At 33.0% G+C, this 20,454-nt stretch overlaps 3 protein-coding genes across 5 annotated transcripts; 1 reads left to right on the plus strand and 2 right to left on the minus strand.

Moving 5' to 3' along the window:
- Nucleotides 1–445: 445 nt before the first annotated feature.
- LOC113762983 (cyclin-dependent protein kinase inhibitor SMR4-like) lies at nt 446–1,225 on the minus strand. The gene has a single exon (XM_027306652.1). The coding sequence runs from the start codon at nt 995–997 to the stop codon at nt 665–667; it is 333 nt and encodes a 110-aa protein (XP_027162453.1). The 5' UTR covers nt 998–1,225; the 3' UTR covers nt 446–664.
- Nucleotides 1,226–4,982: 3,757 nt separating this feature from the next.
- On the plus strand, nt 4,983–11,857 carry LOC113764023 (actin-related protein 5). Of its 3 annotated transcripts, none has more exons than XM_027308053.1 (12): nt 4,983–5,236; nt 5,351–5,421; nt 6,132–6,256; nt 7,112–7,156; nt 7,818–7,920; nt 8,179–8,288; nt 9,419–9,528; nt 9,621–9,711; nt 9,792–10,223; nt 10,427–10,554; nt 10,669–11,014; nt 11,108–11,857. In XM_027308053.1, the coding sequence occupies exons 1-12, from the start codon at nt 5,136–5,138 to the stop codon at nt 11,606–11,608; spliced, it is 2,163 nt and encodes a 720-aa protein (XP_027163854.1). In that variant the 5' UTR covers nt 4,983–5,135; the 3' UTR covers nt 11,609–11,857. The 3 variants fall into 3 exon arrangements, with proteins under 3 accessions (XP_027163854.1, XP_027163855.1, XP_027163856.1); XM_027308054.1 differs by having other exon boundaries at nt 5,113–5,236; nt 5,359–5,421; XM_027308055.1 differs by lacking the exons at nt 4,983–5,236; nt 5,351–5,421 and having other exon boundaries at nt 6,211–6,256; nt 7,813–7,920.
- A 6,243-nt stretch (nt 11,858–18,100) lies between these two features.
- Nucleotides 18,101–18,753, minus strand: LOC113755576. The gene is made up of 2 exons (XM_027299551.1): nt 18,444–18,753; nt 18,101–18,361 (listed from the first exon to the last, which is right to left on the minus strand). The coding sequence occupies exons 1-2, from the start codon at nt 18,678–18,680 to the stop codon at nt 18,101–18,103; spliced, it is 498 nt and encodes a 165-aa protein (XP_027155352.1). The 5' UTR covers nt 18,681–18,753.
- Between the last annotated feature and the right edge of the window lie 1,701 nt (nt 18,754–20,454).

The raw sequence follows: 20,454 nt of genomic DNA on the forward strand, positions 1-20,454 counted from the left end.
GAGTATCCACCACAAGCCTAGAAGCCTCTGTTATTTTAAGGATTATCTTACAGGGGCGCCTTTGAAAGTAGTTCTTACTTTTTCATCCAAAAAGAATCTACAAAAACTGTTAGCATTAAGCGCATCGATGGAGCCAATGCTTCTATAATTTGTTTTATTAATCCTTTCTTTTAATTTTAATTTTAATGTTTTGGGTAATTCCCTTCTTTTAATTTTATCTTCTGGTGGACTTTGATCTAGCTAACAAAAAGTATTGAACTTTTTGTTCCACGGCTCTGGCAGGTAGTGAAGCAAAAATTGCCGGAATGCATCATTTCCCCTGTTAACCGCAAGGGAGAACCTGCAAACCATGTCATAGTTAAAAGGAAAAAAAAAAATGCCCAAAACAGAGAACCGGGTGAACGGTGGGAGGCTGTGTTTAATAGAAGGCTTTAACAATTCAACGTTGACAATGTTAGTTCCTCATATTTGTAAAACCATCCACAAATAAATTAGAAAATTACAGAAGCTACAAACATAGATGACCCAAAAAAGTACTTGGATCAGGAAAAGAAAAAACTAATCCTAAATCCTAAATCCTAACTCCTAAGGCCTAACCAACTTCAGCAGTAATGTTCTGCAACATTAGTGCTAATATACAAAAAGTAAGATGAGTAACAAACAATTAATAGCAGGCGCTATCAGGTCTCCTTTCAAAACAAGACTGGATTTGGACATGTGGTTCCCTTGTCGACATCATTTTAAATAGAAGATCAAGGTCGGGATGCTGGAAGTACCCATCCTTGGGCTTCTGGGGCATGCTCCTCTGCTGCTGCTTCTGCTTCTGCTTCTTCATGTAAACTCGTTTCCTTTTTGGGGCTGGCGGACACTCCGCCGCCGCCACCGGAATCCTGGACCCCTCGTGCGTCGGTGTCCTATAGCCTTCCTCCACCTCCTCTTCCCCCTTCATCATCCCAAAATGATCATATCCGCCACCGACCTCCATCTTCAACGTCATTCAATCCTCTCGGGCTAACCAACAAAGGTACTCAGCTGCTACTATGCAAACGAAACAAAATGGATAGATATGAACCGGATCAGGGTCTCACTCTATATATACAGAGAGCAAAATTTAGGTGGCAGTAATGGTTGGCAATATACGGCACATGGCTTCTTGCGGAAGCTGTTAAGCTTAACTGCTAAGTGTAATTCTTGCATAACACATTTTGACTCATCCAATCTTTTGGTGGAAGCAACTCATGACTTCGTCCCACTGGGCTTCCACGTGGCACAAAAAAGCTACATCCTTTCCTTTCGCCACCAAGTGGCAAGTTGCAATGACCCGTTTCGCTTGCACGGCAATGGTTGCAAATTTGCGGATAAGGTGTCGGTGTAGTTGTGTTTTGTAAAGTTCTGCTCAATTATCAATTGTGTTCAAATTTTTTATGTATAAATATTATACTAAATTCATGTTAAGTATTTTATTTTTATACATCATTTTTTACTAAAAATATAACAATGTAATATGATTATATACCAAATAATATATAAAGTATAACAATTAGACCGAATCGCATGGAACCCAACCGCACTGATTCCTTTCCCCAAATTTGCAATATTTGCACGGAAAGCAAGAAATAATCAATTTCATTGTGTAATTACACCACGGTAGAACGAGATCAAGGGTCAAGTTAGTGAAAAGTTTAAAAGAAGTTGAGGGATGATTGACACCATAAAGCATAATGGTTGTGTTTGGATTGTAATTTTTTAAAGTTTTTGTAGAAAATGTATGTAACGATTTAATATACGTGAGATAAAAAGGTAATTGGAAAATATGTTTACGAAAACGTATAGATTTTTTGATAAAAAGAGATTTTTTGATATCTTTTCTTTAAAAAAATTTTTTACTCCATTCAAGAGATATTCTAACTTCTTGTTGATGAATGTCTTTGTATCTTGTAAATAAATTATGAGCCATTTTGATTGATTTATTTAATGCACTAAAAAAGTTAACTATAATGGATACACATTTTCATTTTCCTTGAGAGCCAAAATAGAAAAAATGAGATTTTAATCAACATGATCAACTACTAATAAGTGCTCCTGTAAATTATTTTTGTTGCGTTAATTTGTTACGCCTTGTTTGGAAAGGGATCTTTCATTAATAAAATATCTACATTTTTTCATAAATATATTTTTCAATTATATTTTTACTTAATATATATCAAATTAATATAGTATATTTTTTTTATAAAAACTTCAAAAAATTTGCAATTCAAACACAACCTTAGGAGGGTTCCAATTTAACAAGTAGGAACCTTACTTAGCTAATCATCAAGTTTTTAAGCAAGAGAGAGATAAAGGGGCGAATAAAAACCGTGCAGGCGGCTGTATTGTTGGGGGAGGGCAAACGACAAAAGACTGGAAAGGCGTAAGCCTCAAGACGAAGCGCGCGAAGGTGCACGGAACCGGTGGTTCGAATCTGAACCTCTCGTTTAGACTTTAGACTTTATAGAGTGGGGACTATGGAGGGGGTTTGCTTTTAGGCTTTTAGCGAGCTCGATCAATTTGATGAAAAGGATAAGACTTTATTCGACGCCTTATGCTGATATGATAATATTATTCTCTTTAATGGGGCCGGACCAACAAACAAGTACTGGGCTAATGGGCCAGGCTAAGGGCTACAGATGGTAACATGTGTAACAAGAAGGGCTGATAACGTCGTTTTCGTGTGGACTCAGGACTGGGCCTACTTTTGGAGGATGCAGCTCCACGTGGTGTTACGAAGTGACTCGAAAGTTTGGACTTTTGGCACCACGGCGACTCGAAGGGTAAAGAAGCTGAAGAGGGGCGTGCGTTCATTTCCATTTTCCACCTTACCTTTCGAGTTTATCTTCGCTCCTGATATGACGTGATTGCTCGAGAGGCCTTTTTGATTGAACTGGATTCTTCTTTTTCTTTTCTTTATGATGATGGGGTGGATTCTCTTTGTTTTCTTTCATATTATATTTTTTTTCCAACAAACGTTTTCTTTCGTATTATATGATATACATTTTACAATAGATGTTCATAAGAGTATATTTTTGAGGTTTCCATCCTGGGAATTCTAGTCTTGACAATTGGTTGAGCCTTTTGGGTTAGCTTTTCTAATTTTTGGAAAATTAGCTTAATTTCTTTCCAAAAATGATCTTCGCACATCGGAATGAGAACTGACTGTCATATACATGAAATTGTATTTTGAATAATTACTAACCACCAGTCTTTTGGCTGTTGGCCATCATTAAACCATTCAAACTTACCTTCTACCAATTATCACATTAAGTGACTTCTTAAAAAAAAATTCAGACAGATGTATAGTGTATTCGTCTGGTTCAGTCGTGATTCAGTCTCCACCGGTCCCCCTATACCCAGTTGGGTCTCCTCCTTAGATTAGGATAGTATAGAATACTATAAATAAAGTGACAATTGACACAAAAAAAAAAAATTCTAAAGTACTTATTAAAATGCGATATATGTGAGATAAAAAGATGATTGATAAAATTTTAAGAAATTAATTAAGAATTATGTTTGTTGTGCAAATAAAATATTATTTGAAATAGAATTTCCATCCAAACACAGGCTATAATTTTTCTCCAGGAACTCCCAAAGAAACAGACCAAACGGGCTTGGTAATGCTTTCAACAAGTGGGCCGAATTCGCACTACTGGGCCAAGGATCGATTCCTTCTTGGTCTACCGGATTGGTTGGCAACTGATTGAACTTTGTGATATTGGACCGGTCCTGGTTTGCTGAAGGAAGTCATTAGTCAACAAAGATTTGTTGGAAAGATGGAAGACCATTGAAAACAAAGCATGTCAAGAGTAAATACTTAATTTAAATAGTAAAAGGTAGTTAATACTAGTAAATACTTATTTTAAATACTTGTATTATACTACAACATTAAAACCTTTATGCACACATCAAATGTTCTCTATCAAAAATATGAAATCTCAATTTGATGAAATTATTCTATTTTAAGAAAGAAAGCAATTGCTTGAGAAATAAACTTTTCGACACAGGATCAACACTTATTAAATCGACTCATAATAAAGTTTAGGATCTATTTTGATTTTTGCAAAATAATTTAGGAAGTGTGTTTGGATAGTAGATTATTTGAAATAATTTTTTTTAAAAAAATTATTAAATCACTTTTTTAATATAATATATGTAAAATAAAAAAATGGTTGAAAGATGTGTTTTGCTCCGTCCAGTGATAACGGCGGGTAAGTTGACTTGGGGTTTGGAAATCAATTGAGTTCAATCGGAAAGGCCAACTAGTTCACATATTGGTCAAATTTTCTGACACGTGAGTAAACATTTTCTATTGCGATCATTTAGTATTTTGCACTAAAATATACTAGATTGTTTAGTGAAAATCTGTACAGTCAATTACTGCAACAAAAGTGATGGTTTGTGCAAGCATAAACAAATAAAATGAGACTGATACAAGTTATAAATACCTTTTAGTTTAAATATCACAATTTATCTGTATCCTCGAACTTCCTTTTTTGTTATTTATTTCTCAGGTCAATGAGATTGCTTATAAAGTTATTGAAATAAAAAATTTATATTAAATTCGATTAAAAAATAAATCAACACTAGAGTTTATTTCTGAGTGCAAAAACGTAAACTTTAAATAACTCGAATTTATTAATTCACCATTCTAGTTCTAGAATTCTACTCCTGTCCATCTGATTTAAAAAATGTGTATTTCGATTAGAGTTCTAGAAATTTACTCCGGTCCATATTTTAATAAGAAATCATTTACACAAATTTATCTGTTTACATTATAAATATATTTTTAATTACTTTTTTATATCATATGTATTATGTCAAAAAATATTTTTAAAAAGATTATTCCAAAAAATCTTCAATCCCGAGGCATTCCAATGTAACTTAACCGGTTCAGTTAAACTGGTAAACTTGGAGGAGGGATGGACGCAGAGCTGAACCGGTCCGCCCTCACCAGGTAGACGCTAGGAAAGCCGCTTCATGAAAAGGTTCTTCTTTCTCTGCACATAAAACCTCCTCACCATTTGCAGTTGAGGTGGGAAAGTAACTAGGGTTCACCCGCCACATCTACAGTAATTACCACCAAAAAAGAAAAGGAAAGAAAAATGCCATTCATATCGAAGATAGAGAGGCAGACGGATTACAGCCAGTTCGATTCAACTATCCCCATCGTCATCGACAATGGCGGTTCATATTTCCGCATTGGGTAAAAAAAGCCCTAATTCTTTGGTTCGCTTAGATTAATTTGCGTTGTGAAGTTGTGTTTTGATAAAATTACCGATAAATTACATCCTTCAATTATGATTTGGTCTTGTGATAGCTGGGCAGGGGAGGATGAGCCTCGGGTTATATTCCGGAACATTGTTCAGAGGCCTCGCCATAAAACCACTGGTATCTCTTGATATACATATATTCACATATATTTGTAATTTTCACTAGTGTAATTTTTCGGCATTATGCCAATTTTAATCTCCCTGCCTCTGAAGTTGGATTTGAACTGAATATACCATTGTGCTAGATTTTTCCCCCATCTTCTTCTTCTTCTTGTTTTTTTTTTATTTGAGCATGACATGAATGATGGAAAACTTGTTTTTAACGGGTAGGCTAGATATCTCTTTTATATACTCGTTCAACATAAGCAAAAATTTATGGGTCATGTGCATGCCAAACTTCTTTTACCAAAGTTTTGATTTTTGATGAAGATGAATGAGCTTCAAATGTCTTCCACCCTCAATTTTTGGTGCTCTCCTATAATTGAATTCTTTTAGTTTTATTATTATTATTATTCCTGTGATTGCATGAGGGCAGTATATCTGTTTCTTTGTTTTTGCTGGAACACTAGATTGAGTGTAATTAATACAGTCAAATGATTTATGTATTTACATTTGTGGTCTTTCCTGTTCCACTCAACCTATAATTTATGATCTGAATGGAAAGATCAAAACCTCTGCATTCACATGTTTTAGATTGCAGAGGTTTTGGACTCATGGGTTCAAAATGGTAGTGTCACATGTTTGAATCTACACGTAGTTCCGAACTTCTACTTTTATAATTTGATTTTACATCAATTAAAAGTTTTTTCTGCATTCTTTCTAATGCAGGTGAAACAGTCACAGTTGTTGGTGATCATAACCCAGCGCTACTAAGATATTTTGATTGCACACGTTCAGGACCTCGTTCGGCTTTTGATGGCAATGTCGTGTATCAGTTTGAGATTATGGAATATGTAAGTTTCATTAATTTTGAGTAGTAACTGGGTTTCAAGTTACCTTGCTGAAACTTTTCACTCTATATTCTCCAATGAATACTCTTTACTGTAGAATGGTGATCAACTTGTTTCATAATTCTAATAGGATAGAAAGCACACCCTCTGTGTCCATATACGTCACACAGTTAGCAGTTACTTTCACCCTGTCAATAATGAGATACTAAAAGTCGGTACTTTGTTAGACTCCTAAGAAGCATGTGTTATGTGTTACATATTAATAACTTGCTTTCTCAATCTGCATCACAAAACTTATATCTGTCATTTTGTAGAAATTTTCTCAGTGAATTACCATCTTGATTTTATGAGTATTTACTAGCCATATACCAATCTTTGGAGTTTGTTAAGAATACAAAAGCCCCAAATCATTCTAGCCTCTTACTGCTTTATATAATATTACCTGAGGTCATATAAGCAGTATGTTTGATATTCAAGCAGTTTCCTCTGAAATCCACCTTACTCTTTATACAAGTCTGAACTGACTAATTAACGCCTAAACGCTTAGCTTCAGTTATAGCAATTGTACATCTTACAAAATGTAAAGTTTAACAAAACAAAGAAACTCTGATTGGGGGCTGTAGATGAATGTAGAATAAGGCAGAATACATGACACATAATGTAATTTTCCTTTTATTTTTTCAGCTTTTCGTTAATCCAAATTTTTGGATATCTTAATATGTTCCATCAAGTTACCTTCAACATGTTTGTATGATGCTATTTTGCATTGATTGGAAACTGAAACATCTTTGTTTCTTACATCTACTTTATGTTCACAGATCAAGTTGCTGAGTTGTGTGTTTTTTCTTGCATGTATAGATTCTTGACTTCGGTTTTGATCGATTAGGTGCTGATCAGTCGCAGGTACTGCTACATCACCTTTCAATTCTTTACTCAGCTATATCAAAGTTATTTTTGGTGTGATCTGATGTAAAATGCAATGCGAGGTTTATCAATTCGGAAGCTGCTGGTTTTTCTTACTGTCGTCATATTTTATGTGATTATTCAGTTTTGCTTGCAAAGCTATTTATGTTGTATAGCGTGAATAGATAGTAGCTTTATTCTTGGAGATCTGTTTGTCATTGCATTCATCCCCCCTAGTTTTACTTAATAAACTTTTGTGACATTTCGTGCAGACCAAATGTTTCGTGTTGATTTTTTGTGTGTCAAAAGTCAACTGTTCATATAAGCAGTTGAGATTCTGATTTGCACTTTATATATAACTGAGGTAAATACTGTGGGCTCAAAGCATTGAATGTCTTCATTGATCTCTTTAAAGAATTTACAAGCTTTCTTTGCAAGTTCAAGCAGGCAATGTTTGACATCCCAAAAATTCTGTGTTTTAGAATAAGCTTTTTATGTCAATTTGATTCATTTCTTCATGTTTATTTTTGTGCAGCTTATAGATGTCTGACTTCATTTATGTTGTTTGCAATATTTATCACTTCATATTTGATTCCTGAATTTCTTGATTTTAGATATCAGCGTTGGTAATATTCATGTAGTTGATTTCATGGCAGAACAGATTGACCATCCTGTTTTGATCACTGAGTGTGCTTGCAATCCTATCCAGTCTCGTTGTAGAATGGCAGAACTTCTTTTTGAGTCTTATGGAGTTCCTTCAATAGGTATGCTTGCCAATTGTTAGTTAACTGAAGCTTCTGCTTGTTTGGGCAAATATTTTAGTTAGACTGTGAAACAGGGATGCAAACCCTTAATATTATTGTCAACTGCATGTTTTATCTTTTTATGGATGTAGCATGATTGACACACCATGGTCACAGCATATTGTACTTGTATTTCTCGTTTTATATGGCCTGATGCCATGAGTGCTTGGACTGTTGCTATTTTAATGTATCACTTACTTTTTACTTTCCCTTTAGCAGCATTTGGTGTCGATGCCGCATTCAGCTACAAGTACAACCAACAACTTGGAATATGTAATAGTGATGGTCTTGCAATTTGCTCAGGATTTATGACTAGTCATGCTATTCCGGTATGCTTCACTTGTTTTTATTGAAGTTCATAGTGATTTTGTGGATAATTCCAATTACATGGAGCATTGAGTACAGAAACATAGCCATCACAAATCTCAACTTTGCGTCACCGCCACAATTCTTTTGCTGTTCCATTAAAGGTTAGGTTAGTTTATTCTGAAGTGCAGTGCCATACCAAGTCACTATCTTGATCTGGTGCCAGTGAGACTACAATTGGTATTAAGTATGAAAAGACCTAGATAGAATAGATTATATTCTTCTGGAAGAAACATGTTGTGCATGTAGGGTACACCCATCCTTAATAATTTCATGAATTTTGCCATTAACTTTTTGTAGATCAACACAAATATGCTTTGCCTATGACCTATTAAAGAATTAGTTATCTATCTGTATTTGCCGAATTATTCGTTGGATATGCACAACCTGTAGGCCTGTCCTACAAACCAGCCAAACACCTAAGCTTGAGCTTGGCATCATGGATTCAGCCAAGTACAGCATCATGTAGTTCGCATGTTGCTCATAGGAGGATGCCGAAATTTTACTTTTAATGGGCAACCTATAATTGACTTGTGATAAATATTCTCAAACTCTACGGGGGCAATACTTTAATTTTGTAAAGGAGTAGTTTGAAGAATTCCAAATTTTCAAGGGGTGGAAAGGTAATATCTTGGATAAGTAGGGTGGTGGTCCTCCCCTACACCCCTGCAACCAAAGGTCTGGGATGGATTGCTCGAGATTATTTGTGGTGCAAGGTTTGCAGAGTTTGGTGTTTGGCATATGTAGTGCCTTGAATATAATATTTTAGCCCAGGATTGCTTATAACCAGCTCAAGATGCTTCTTTAAGGCTCAAGCTAGAAGAAGATGAATCACTGAGCTATGAACCAAATTGAGCAGCATGCTTCTCACTGGGGACTAGGAATGTTTGATAGCTGAGCAATGGTTTACTGTGGGGAATTATGAAGCCAGAATAACAAAGTGGAACATTAACACCTGCATGTAATACCAGTTAATGTATTCAGTCTCTGATACTTATCCTAGTGTTATATGAAGTACTGCACCTTAACAACTTGCAATGGTCTACAATGTATATGTGTAAGTTTGAATTCTTATCCATTTTTCCTATCACAGTTCATAAATGGAGAACCTGCTTACGAAGCATGTTGCCGAACTAATGTTGGTGGATACCATGTTACCGATTATCTGAAGCAGCTTCTTTCACTTAAATATCCCCATCACATGTAAGCTTGAGAATGCCGATCCCTCTGTAAATGCAATTGAAACTTTTCTTCATTTGTTTTTTTAGTCTTGATTGCTTATTTTTTTCAAACAGTTCTAAGCTCACATGGGAAAAAGTTGAAGACCTTAAGATGGAACACTGTTACATTGCACCAGATTATACATCAGAAGTCCGAATATTTCAGGTAGTGTAGTTTGGTCTTTTTGACTTGTCTGCAACTACTCTGCTTTGCTTCTGCAATCATCTAAGCAATTCTTGTAACAGAAAGGGGCTAAAGAAGCTGAAGAAAAGACCAGGTGCTGGCAGCTTCCTTGGACTCCTGCACCAGCGGAAGAACAACCTTCAGAAGAAGAGTTAGCTAGAAAGGCAGCTCTAAAGGAGAGACAGGGTCAAAGACTAAGGGAGATGGCTGAAGCAAAGAGGTCCTCTCGAATTAATGAGCTTGAAAATGACATTAGAGGTTTGGAATTCCTCTTAAAGCAGCTCAAGCAGGTTGAAGAGAATAATGTTCCTGCATTTCTCAGAGAGACTGGCTATGCCTCTAAACAGGAAATAGAATCTAATCTGGCAAAGGCAATACAATCTTTACGCAAAGCAAAGGGTGAACAAGTTGAAACTGAGGAGAAGATGGACGCTTCCATGGCTGACAAGTATAATCTTGTCAATGTGCCTGATGATGTGCTGACACCGGAGCAGGTGTGTGTTCCGATTCCATGTGTTCTAACAGATCTTTGTTTTATAGTTTCTGTTGATTTTGGTATTTTCTACTGCACAGCAATTCCTAGTTAAATAAGATACAAGACCAGTGAATGGCTGCTAAATTGGAACCACAGTATGGTTTTCATATTCTGTTCGTAACTTTCAGAAATTTAAATTTTGCACTCTTGTTTCCATGGCAGCTTAAAGAAAAAAGGAAGCAGTTGTTTCTCAAATCCACAACTGAGGCCAGGCAACGAGCTAAACAGAAGCGGATTGAAGAGGAATTAGAAAGAGAAAAGCAAATGAAAATGGAGGAGGAAAAGCGCTTGTATGTTTTTGATTCGCAATGTTAACTTGTCTAATCATTGCTTGATGATATTGTAGATATGTAGTCTCTTTTACGTTGTATTATTATTACATTATGCTTTGCTTCTGAATGTAGAGAGAACCCAGAACGTTATTTGGAGGATTTACGTGCTAAATACCGAGAGCTTTCTGAGAAAGTGGAGCAGCGAAAACGCTTGAAGACAAATGGCAACAACACAAATGGGAACCAAAATGGTTCTGGAGGTGTGGGCCGTGGTGAAAGATTGAATGCTGCTCAAAGAGAAAGGATGCGCCTCCTGACAACAGCTGCATTTGATCGAGGGAAGGGCGAGGACACTTTTGGTATCAAAGATGAAGATTGGCAACTTTACAAGCTAATGAGTAGAGATAATGATGATGAAGAAGATGAGAAGTCAAATGAGGATGAAGCAGACCTTGCTCGCGTCTCTTCAAGACTGCGGGTTTGTGATTTTTTTAGATCTCACGTCCTTGTGTGTTCTTACAGATATTTCTTGTAGCAATTTCATCCATTTTTGCCTGTCATATTTGTACAGGAAATAGATCCGACATTTTTTCCCAAATCAGAGTCAGGATCCTCGACTGCGGAGCCGCCACGATTTCGTCCTCTAACTAAGGAAGACTTCCAGCTCATTCTAGGAGTAGAAAGATTCCGGTGCCCTGAGGTTCTGTTCCAGGCCAACTTAATTGGGATAGATCAGTCAGGGTTGGATGAGATGGCTGGGGTATCAATAAGAAGGTTGCCGTGTAAGAACCAAGGGTTGGAAGAGAGAATAACAAAATCAATCCTTATGACTGGTGGGAGCTGTCAATACCCGGGAATGGCTGAGCGCTTGGAAGCTGGGATTAGGATGATTAGGCCATGTGGAACACCTATAACAGTTGTCAGAGCATCAGATCCAAGTCTTGATGCATGGCGTGGAGCTTCTGTTTATGCTGCTGCCATGCAATTCCCCAATCAGACATTTAGTAGGACGGATTACTATGAAAAGGGCGAAGATTGGTTGCGGAGATATCAATTCAACTACACACTTTGATTGTTGTAGATGAACTTTATATATTGTTAGGGGCTTCCTTGGCTTGGTGCTATTGAGAAGTGCTCATAACTTGGGAATTTGCTATTTTACACCATTCATCTATATTTATGGGTATAGACTGATGCATCTGAATTCTCCGAGCTGTCCGGCTCTGCTCATTGATGAACTAGTAGGGAACTTTTGTAGTTGTCCCGGATATAATATACGAAGTACTTCCGTAGCCTCGTGATTAATCTGCGAGGTTCTGCCTCCCTCTTGCACTTGTGTTCCAGAAGTTTACAAGCTGCCAAACCGGTAAATTCAGGAAATAAGGGAAAAAAAAGCCAAAAAATGTGGCGGTTGTACGGCTAATTTCTTAGAATATTTGTATAAAAAAAAAGCATCCGCTAAATACACTTCTGACATGAGTTTGTTCTCATTCTATAGTCAGCACGGCAGCAAATTAAATTTTACCACTGTCAGAACTCTACAAAATTTTCGTGTGATCAGCCTGTGTCAGTCGTAGCAGTCAGTTGGAGCCGTGCACAGTCAACACGGCTCCATCTGACATTCAAAAAAAAAAAAAAAATAGCTTAAACGAATTTATGTACAGTATTTACACATGGATTTCTCTATTGACCTTCAACCAATTTATGTATCATTACTACTTACAGAGCTCACTGAAATTCTTGTTTAAAGGGTCCGTTTGGATTGGTGTTTTTGAGCCTGTTTTTGAAAAACTGTTTTTCACATTCCAAATGCTACAGTAAATGTGTATTTCAAAAACAACTTCAAAAACACCATATCCAAACAATATATCAAAAACAACTCCAAATATATTTCAATTATGCATATTTAATTTGTATATTTTAATAAGTATATTTCAATTATGTATTTTAACATGTATATTTCAATTATATTTTAATATATTTTAATTATATATTTTAATATGTATATTTCAATTATGTATTTTAATATGTATATTCAATTATGTATATTATATATATATATATTATATTAATATAAATATATTTATTTCAATTATGTATAATATTATATATATTATGTCAATTGAAATAAATATTATATATTTATATAAATACATTTATTTATATATAAATTTATAAATATATTTATGCAATTTTGTTTTATAATATATATTAATATGTATATTTCAATTATGTATATTATATATAAATTATATTAATATTAATGTATATTATATATATTATACATTTCTAATATTATATATTTATACATACATATCATAAATATTTTATTTTATTTAAAATATATTTTTATATATTTATAATATATTTACATAAATATTATATGTTATATAAATTATATATAATATAATATATAATATATTATACATTTATATAAATGTACATTTATACATAATATATAAATATTTATGTATATTTATAATATACATTTATATTATATATTATATATTATATAATACATTTATAATACATTTATACATTTATATTAATATACATAATATTAATTTTACATTTATACATAATATTAATACATGTATACATTTATATTAATTATATTATTACATTTCAACATAATATTAAAACATATTTATAATATATTAATTTATACATTTATATAATATTCATTTATAATTTATACATTTTTAATAATATACACTAATACATTTAAATATACATTTATAATGTATTATATATAATATAATACATTTATACATTTATATTAATATACATAATATTAATTTTACATTTATACATAATATTAATACATATATACATTTATATTAATTATATAAATACATTTCTACATAGTATTAATATATATTTATAATATATTAATTTATACATTTATAATAATATACACTTATAATTTATAATATATTTATAATATTCATTTATAATTTATACATTTATAATAATATACACTTATACATTTATAAATATATTTATATTATGTATTATATAGAATATAGTACATTTATATATTTTTATATGAATATGTAAATATATTTATTTATAAATATACATATATGTATTATAAATGCATAAATGTATATTTATATGAAAATTATAATTTATAATTTATACATTTATAATAATATACATTTATACATTTGTAAATATAAATTTATTATAAATGCATAAATGTATATTTATATAAAAATATAAAAATTATAATATTCTAAAAATATTCAAAAATATGTTTCAAAAATACCTCTAAAAATAATCCAAAAAAATCTACAGTAAAAGTTTTTCATATAGTTTTTGAAAAACAACCCCAAAAACAACTAATCCAAACGGACTTGTTTTTCAGATTCGAAATGCTACAGTGGTGTTTTTGAAAAACAACCCAAAAAACAGCTAATCCAAACGGAGCCCTTGTTTTTACTACGTTGGAGCTCTAGGAATTGGGTTTGTCAATCATATAGCTGTCTACCATTTACTTTTCTCGGCATGCAGGGTGGTTAAGAAGAGCAAAGCTAGAAATTGGTCTCTTGCACTGATGCAGTTAAACATAATATAAATATATTTAGAAATGTATAAGTGTATATTATTATAAATTATAAATTATAAATGAACATTATATAAATGTATAAATTAATATATTATAAATATATATTAATATTATGTATAAATGTAAAATTAATATTATGTATATTAATATAAATGTATAAATGTATTATATTATATATAATACATAATATAAATGTATATTATAAATATACATAAATATATATATTATGTATAAATGTACATTTATATAAATGTATAATATATAATATATTATATATTATATATAATTTCTATAATATATAATATTTATATAAATATATTTTAAATATATAAAAATATATTTTAAATAAAATAAAATATTTGTAATATGAATAAAAAAAATATAATATATAATTATTTAATATATATAATATACATTAATATTAATTATAAATATTATAATATTATAAATATGGTGTTTATATAATATTTCAATTTGTAATATTTAATGTATATTTCATTATATAAATATTTAAATAATATATAAATATATAATATAAAATTTTCAATTTGTATAATATACATAATATTGTATATATATAATACAATATACATAATATAATATATTATACATAATATACATTTATACCTTATTACATATTATGTATATTATATATTATACATAACTTTATTATACACAATAATGTACATAATAATGAAAGTACATTAATAATTTATATATTATAATATAATGTATATAATACAATATACATAATATAATATATTATACATAATATACATTTATACCTTATTACATATTATGTATATTATATATTATACATAACATTATTATACACAATAATGTACATAATAATGAAAGTACATTAATAATGTATATATTATAATATAATGTACATAATATATTATGTATAAATATTTATACATTTATGTATACAATATTACATATTATGTATATTATATTATATTATGTATAATATACAATATTATGTATAATATTAATGTATATAAATATTTATATAATATATAATATATAAATATATAATTTACAATTTGTATATTTCAATTTATATTAATATAATATATATATATAATATACATAATTGAAATATACAAAATATAGATATTATGTATATTTGGAGTTATTTTTGATATAATGTTTGGATATGGGTGTTTTTGGAATTGTTTTTGAAATACACATTTACTGTAACATTTGGAATGTGAAAAATAATTTTTAAAAAATAGAGGTAAAAACAAGGAATACAAACGGAACTCTTATATTTTGAACAATTAAGCCACCTTGATAGTGCACACCATCTGCAACCAAGATGCCAAATGTAAGCCCTTAAGCCAAATAAGGATGAAAGATTCGCAATGCCTCTTGTCGGGCTTTTTCACGCGAGTGTCAGGCGGGTGCCTGACGCCTTTTTTTTTGACTGGATGTCTGCAGCCGTGCTGACTGGGCACGGCTGCCGACAGGCAATAAAAAGTCGGGAAAATCGCCAATTTAGTCCCTAAACTTTTTTTTTCCGTCAATTTAGTCCCTATATATTATTTCTAGCCAATTGGATCCCTAAACCTATATATCGGTTCCAATCAAGGATCTTTGCAGCGGCGCCACCGTATAATTTCCATTAGGTTCATAATCGTGCAATACAAAAGGGGCATTTTAGGGAATTCCATTCTGGCGCCTTTTCCAATTAAAAAGTAAACGAAACAAGTCTGCGATAAATACACACCCAAAAATCCAAAATGAAAACAAAAAATGTCTTGGAACTGAAGAAGAGGATGGTGCTGAGGCTAAAAATGAGGCAGAATCTGAGTCAGGTGATGATGGTGAAGGATTTCATGATAGTGACTACGATTTTAGTAAAGATGAGGATGACATAATATTTAATCATTGTAGTACTACTGTTGACAATGCAATTGATGGCCAGAATGTCATATGTAATGTTGGTGTTGGAGGGAAAGCTGGTATACCAAATGCTGAAGAGAAGAAAGTACCAGTACAATCACATAGGCAAGAACAAGCAAAAGTAAAAGAAAGTCTTGCTGCTGACTTGCATTTTGATGTTTATGACGGGGACCAAATTCCTGTCCAAGAGGAATCAGATTCCATAAACACAGAGGAGTTACACAGTTGCCATGATTCCTCAGATGAAAACACTTCAAGAAGTAAGCCGAAATATGTGAGATTTAGGCCAGAAGTTGACATGCAGAAACCTAAATTGTTTGTTGGTTTACTGTTTGACACAAAGATGCTCTTTAAGAGAGCTGTTGAATTATATTCTGTGCAGTGGGGTAAGGAGCATACTTGGGAGAAAAATGACCATAAAAGAATCAGGGCAAAATGCAAGAATAAACAATGCATGTGGTTTACTTATGCTGCAAAAGAACCAGATTCTGATGCATTCGTAATTAGAACAATGGGACCACAACATCAGTGTGGTAGAACTTTCCATCACAAACATGCGAACTCTGGTTTTTTGGCTAGATATTACATGGAGTTTTTGCGCATGAATAGAAAAGTTACAGTTGGTGCATTTAAAGAGAAGGTGCATAAGGAGTTGAATGTGAATATCACAAAGGATCAAGTCTACAAGACCTTTGCAAAAGCCAAAATCCTGATTCAAGGGAAGTATCAGCAACAATACACAAGGATTTGGGACTACTGTGAGGAATTATTGAACTCAAATCCAGGTTCCACAGTGCATGTCGAGACAGAGGTTGATGAGGATAGTGGAAAAGAAAGATTCCAGAGGTTGTATATTTGTTTTGCAGCCTTGAAAAAAGGTTTTAAGGAAGGTTGCCGCCCTATACTTGGTGTTGATGGCTGCCACCTAAGAGGACCACACCCGGGAGTACTCTTGACTGCTGTAGGTCTTGATGCTAATGATTGCATCTATCCTATTGCCTATGCAATTGTGGAGACTGAAAACAAGATGTCTTGGAAATGGTTAATGTAGGTCTTGGAAATCCTGATCTAGGTTTTTTTAAGTAATTTGTTAAATAGCCTGAAACCCGCTTGCGGGTTTCCCTTTTGAAGAACGCAGCTTGCATGTAAATTTTTTTTTTTAAGTAATTTGTTAAATAGCCTGCCTGAAACCCGCTTGCGGGTTTCCCCCTTATGTAAAATGACTAAAAGCTGCGTTTCTGTTCTATTTATATCAAACACATACTCTCAAACCCTCACCTGAAGGGTGAGGATGAGAGGAGAGGTTTGCTGGGCATCCTAGGGCCCTCCGATGGGCATGTGCAACTCAACGCAGCTTGCATGTAAAAAATTTTTTTTTTTTAAGTAATTTGTTAAATAGCCTGAAACCCGCTTGCGGGTTTCCCCCCCTTTTTTTTTTAAAAATAAATTCTATGCTAAAATGACTTAAAACAAAAATAAAAGACTAAAAGTAAATAAAAACTAGCATGAAAAATAAAAATAACAGTAAATAAAAATACACTAAAAATTTGGTGTCTACAGTAGTTACTGAATAATCTGGAAACAGATTGAATGAAGACTCAGAAGAAACGGAAGCTGGTCTCTTATTATTAAAGAGTGAAGGCTAAAATAGGCATATCAGGTGAAAGTTTGTGGTGGAAATCTGTTTTTCGCATATGCACGCGCCTTTGCAGTTCGTTTAAGACACACGCCGAATATTTGACGATTTCCGTCCACTTTTCAGGTTAATTCAAACCACGGGGTATCGACTGGTATGATATGAAACCACAAGGGGTTTTTATGTATGATTGCCTAACCACAGGGGGCTTTTTTGTTGTTTACCCAATTTTTTAATGGCCATCACTTCTGCAATTCTTCCACTTCAGTCAACATTGTCAGCATAACATTGAACTTGTCACAGAAACTTACATGAGCAATCCAGATGCAAAACAGAGTAATAACAAATCCAGAAGCAAAACAGAGTCAAACATAGATGAAAACTCAATTGTATTTACTTCATTTTAAAGTACAGATGAACCATACAATTCCATACATTCTTCAAAACTACTGCAACATCTTCAATTCCAGCAAACCTTGTTTCTTCCTTTCCTTGCCTCCAAGTACAAAAACAAGTAAAACGCCAAAACAGATACAAATTATAAACAATATTTTCACTTTTGCCTTCAACTTGTTCATTTCAATCAATAATGCTGCGTTTTCTCTCTCAACACTTCTCAGGTCCCTTAAAAGTGCACCCATTATATTTTTCATCTTTTGGGGTATGGGTGGATCATACCACAAAAAAAATCTGCAAGCACCACGTTTCTGCATTTACCACCATTTCATAGTTAAAAGACAAGAAATATTTTAACAAATTCTAAACTTTATGCACATACAAAAAAATTACCCCATAATTTCTGCAACCATGAAACCTTCTTGATGGATTTGCCTCTGTCCAAGCAGTCACAATTCGGCATTGTTCTTGGCAATAGCATCGCACGATGTTGTCTCCACTGTAGTATTTCTCGTTTCCTTCATAAATCGAGTTTCCTGTTTCTGAACCATTTGATCCTTTGACGGTGTTAATAAATTGATCACTGGCTGAGCTTGAGGATGCTTTGTCCCAATTCTTTCTCGAATGCATTGAATTACAGTGCTTTTTCTACGCGGGTCTGCAAAAATTGGACAGCTCTCTTTGGTGCAAGAGAGGTAGTACCTAGATTTGGGCTTTACATTTCGTTTACTTTTTAATTGGAAAAGGCGCCAGAATGGAATTCCCTAAAATGTCCCTTTTGTATTGCACGATTATGAACCTAATGGAAATTATACGGTGGCGCCGCTGCAAAGATCCTTGATTGGAACCGATATATAGGTTTAGGGATCCAATTGGCTAGAAATAATATATAGGGACTAAATTGACGGAAAAAAAAAGTTTAGGGACTAAATTGGCGATTTTTCCTAAAAAGTCACGTCCGTTCTAACTTTTTTTTTTTTCTTCGCATGCGGACGTGCTGACTCAGCACGGCCGCTATAAAATGAGAAATATCCCATGTCAGAGGTGCATTTGGCGGATTGTTTTTTTTTTTTACCTATAATCTAAGAAATTAGCCCAGTTGTACACACATACAGTTCAATCCCTACTGCTGAAAACTAAAGCGATACCGCGCGCCGATTTCTGGCTTCTTTCGGTCTCTGTTTTAAAACTCGGATCGGACTGGCCGGTCGAACCGGGAACCGGCCAGGTAGCTGGTCCGAGTCATATTTAAAAACCGGAAATTTAAAATCCGGTCAAAAACCGGGTTTGACAGGGAAAAAACCGATTTTCCGGTTCAACAGTAATTTTTTTATAAAAAAATTCAAACTTTTTAATATTATGTTTTGACCCCCTAAATTGTTAAAACTTATTGATATACCTCAAATATTTGATACTTTATAAATATTGTCCTAAAATTTGATGTTATTTTTCAATTAAATTCATAATTTTAATTCTAAACTTGTTAATATTTATTAAATAATATAAATTGCTACTTGATTGTTCTAATTTCTTTGTATTTTCTTGTTAAATATATTTGAAACATCAAATATATATGAATATACCTTTATTAATATCAATATATTATTAGATATTATATATATAATATTTTAATTTTTAAATAATTTTTATTTATGACGTCATCCGGTTCGACCCCTATCGACCCCCGGTCGAACCCATTGACCCCTGACCCCTGACCTCGGCCGAATCGCTATCCGGTCCGGTTCTGAAAACATAGCTTTCGGTAGAGTTGCGTTTGTCTGAAGTTCCTTGATTAACCTCACAGTGTTACTTTGGTCGATGGTTGCTGCCATTTTTTTTAGAGTTAATTTATTATTAACTTTACAGTGCTATTTTGATAGATCGTTGAAGTCACATTTTTTTAGAGTTAATTTTATATATACTAACAATATATATTGTAGGGTAAACAACAAAAAAATCCCCTGTGATTAAGCAATCATACATAAAAGTCCCCCGTGGTTTCATATCATATCAGTCGATACCCCGTGGTTTGAATTAACCTGAAAAGTGGACGGAAATCGTCAAAACAGACGGAGCTGAGTGAATAGACGAAAATACCCTTTTGATATAAGCGAAAATTGCAGACAAAGACTTCAAAAACCCATCAAGTTTAGATAAAGTCTGTCTTATCCCAAAACCCACCCCAACCCATACCCCCAAGGGCCCTGTCTGGACTTACCCCAAATAACTAAGAAGTTCAATTGATGCAGATGGCTGAACAGCAGAGTCAAACAAAAGAAACAGAAAGCAGCACGAACTCTATTTCCACAAAAATGTTTTAGAACAAACAGAAATATGCAATTTTAGATTGCAGAATACCAGAGACAAGGTACTAAAACCTTCATGCAAAATCAAAGAAATTATT

The sequence above is a fragment of the Coffea eugenioides genome, chromosome 2 (assembly GCF_003713205.1).
Source record: "Coffea eugenioides isolate CCC68of chromosome 2, Ceug_1.0, whole genome shotgun sequence".
Classification (NCBI taxonomy): domain Eukaryota; kingdom Viridiplantae; phylum Streptophyta; class Magnoliopsida; order Gentianales; family Rubiaceae; genus Coffea; species Coffea eugenioides.

Bases quoted from the DNA above. Each gene is read 5' to 3' on its own strand.
- LOC113755576 (XM_027299551.1), bottom strand. From the start codon at position 18,680: ATGCATTCGAGAAAGAATTGGGACAAAGCATCCTCAAGCTCAGCCAGT. The intron at 18,362-18,443 runs GTAATTTTTTTG...TGGTAAATGCAG, and splicing joins ATGGTTGCAGAAATTATGGG to AAACGTGGTGCTTGCAGATT.
- LOC113762983 (XM_027306652.1), bottom strand. From the start codon at position 997: ATGACGTTGAAGATGGAGGTCGGTGGCGGATATGATCATTTTGGGATG.
- LOC113764023 (XM_027308053.1), top strand. From the start codon at position 5,136: ATGCCATTCATATCGAAGATAGAGAGGCAGACGGATTACAGCCAGTTC. The intron at 6,257-7,111 runs GTAAGTTTCATT...TTGCATGTATAG, and splicing joins AGTTTGAGATTATGGAATAT to ATTCTTGACTTCGGTTTTGA. The intron at 8,289-9,418 runs GTATGCTTCACT...TTCCTATCACAG, and splicing joins TGACTAGTCATGCTATTCCG to TTCATAAATGGAGAACCTGC.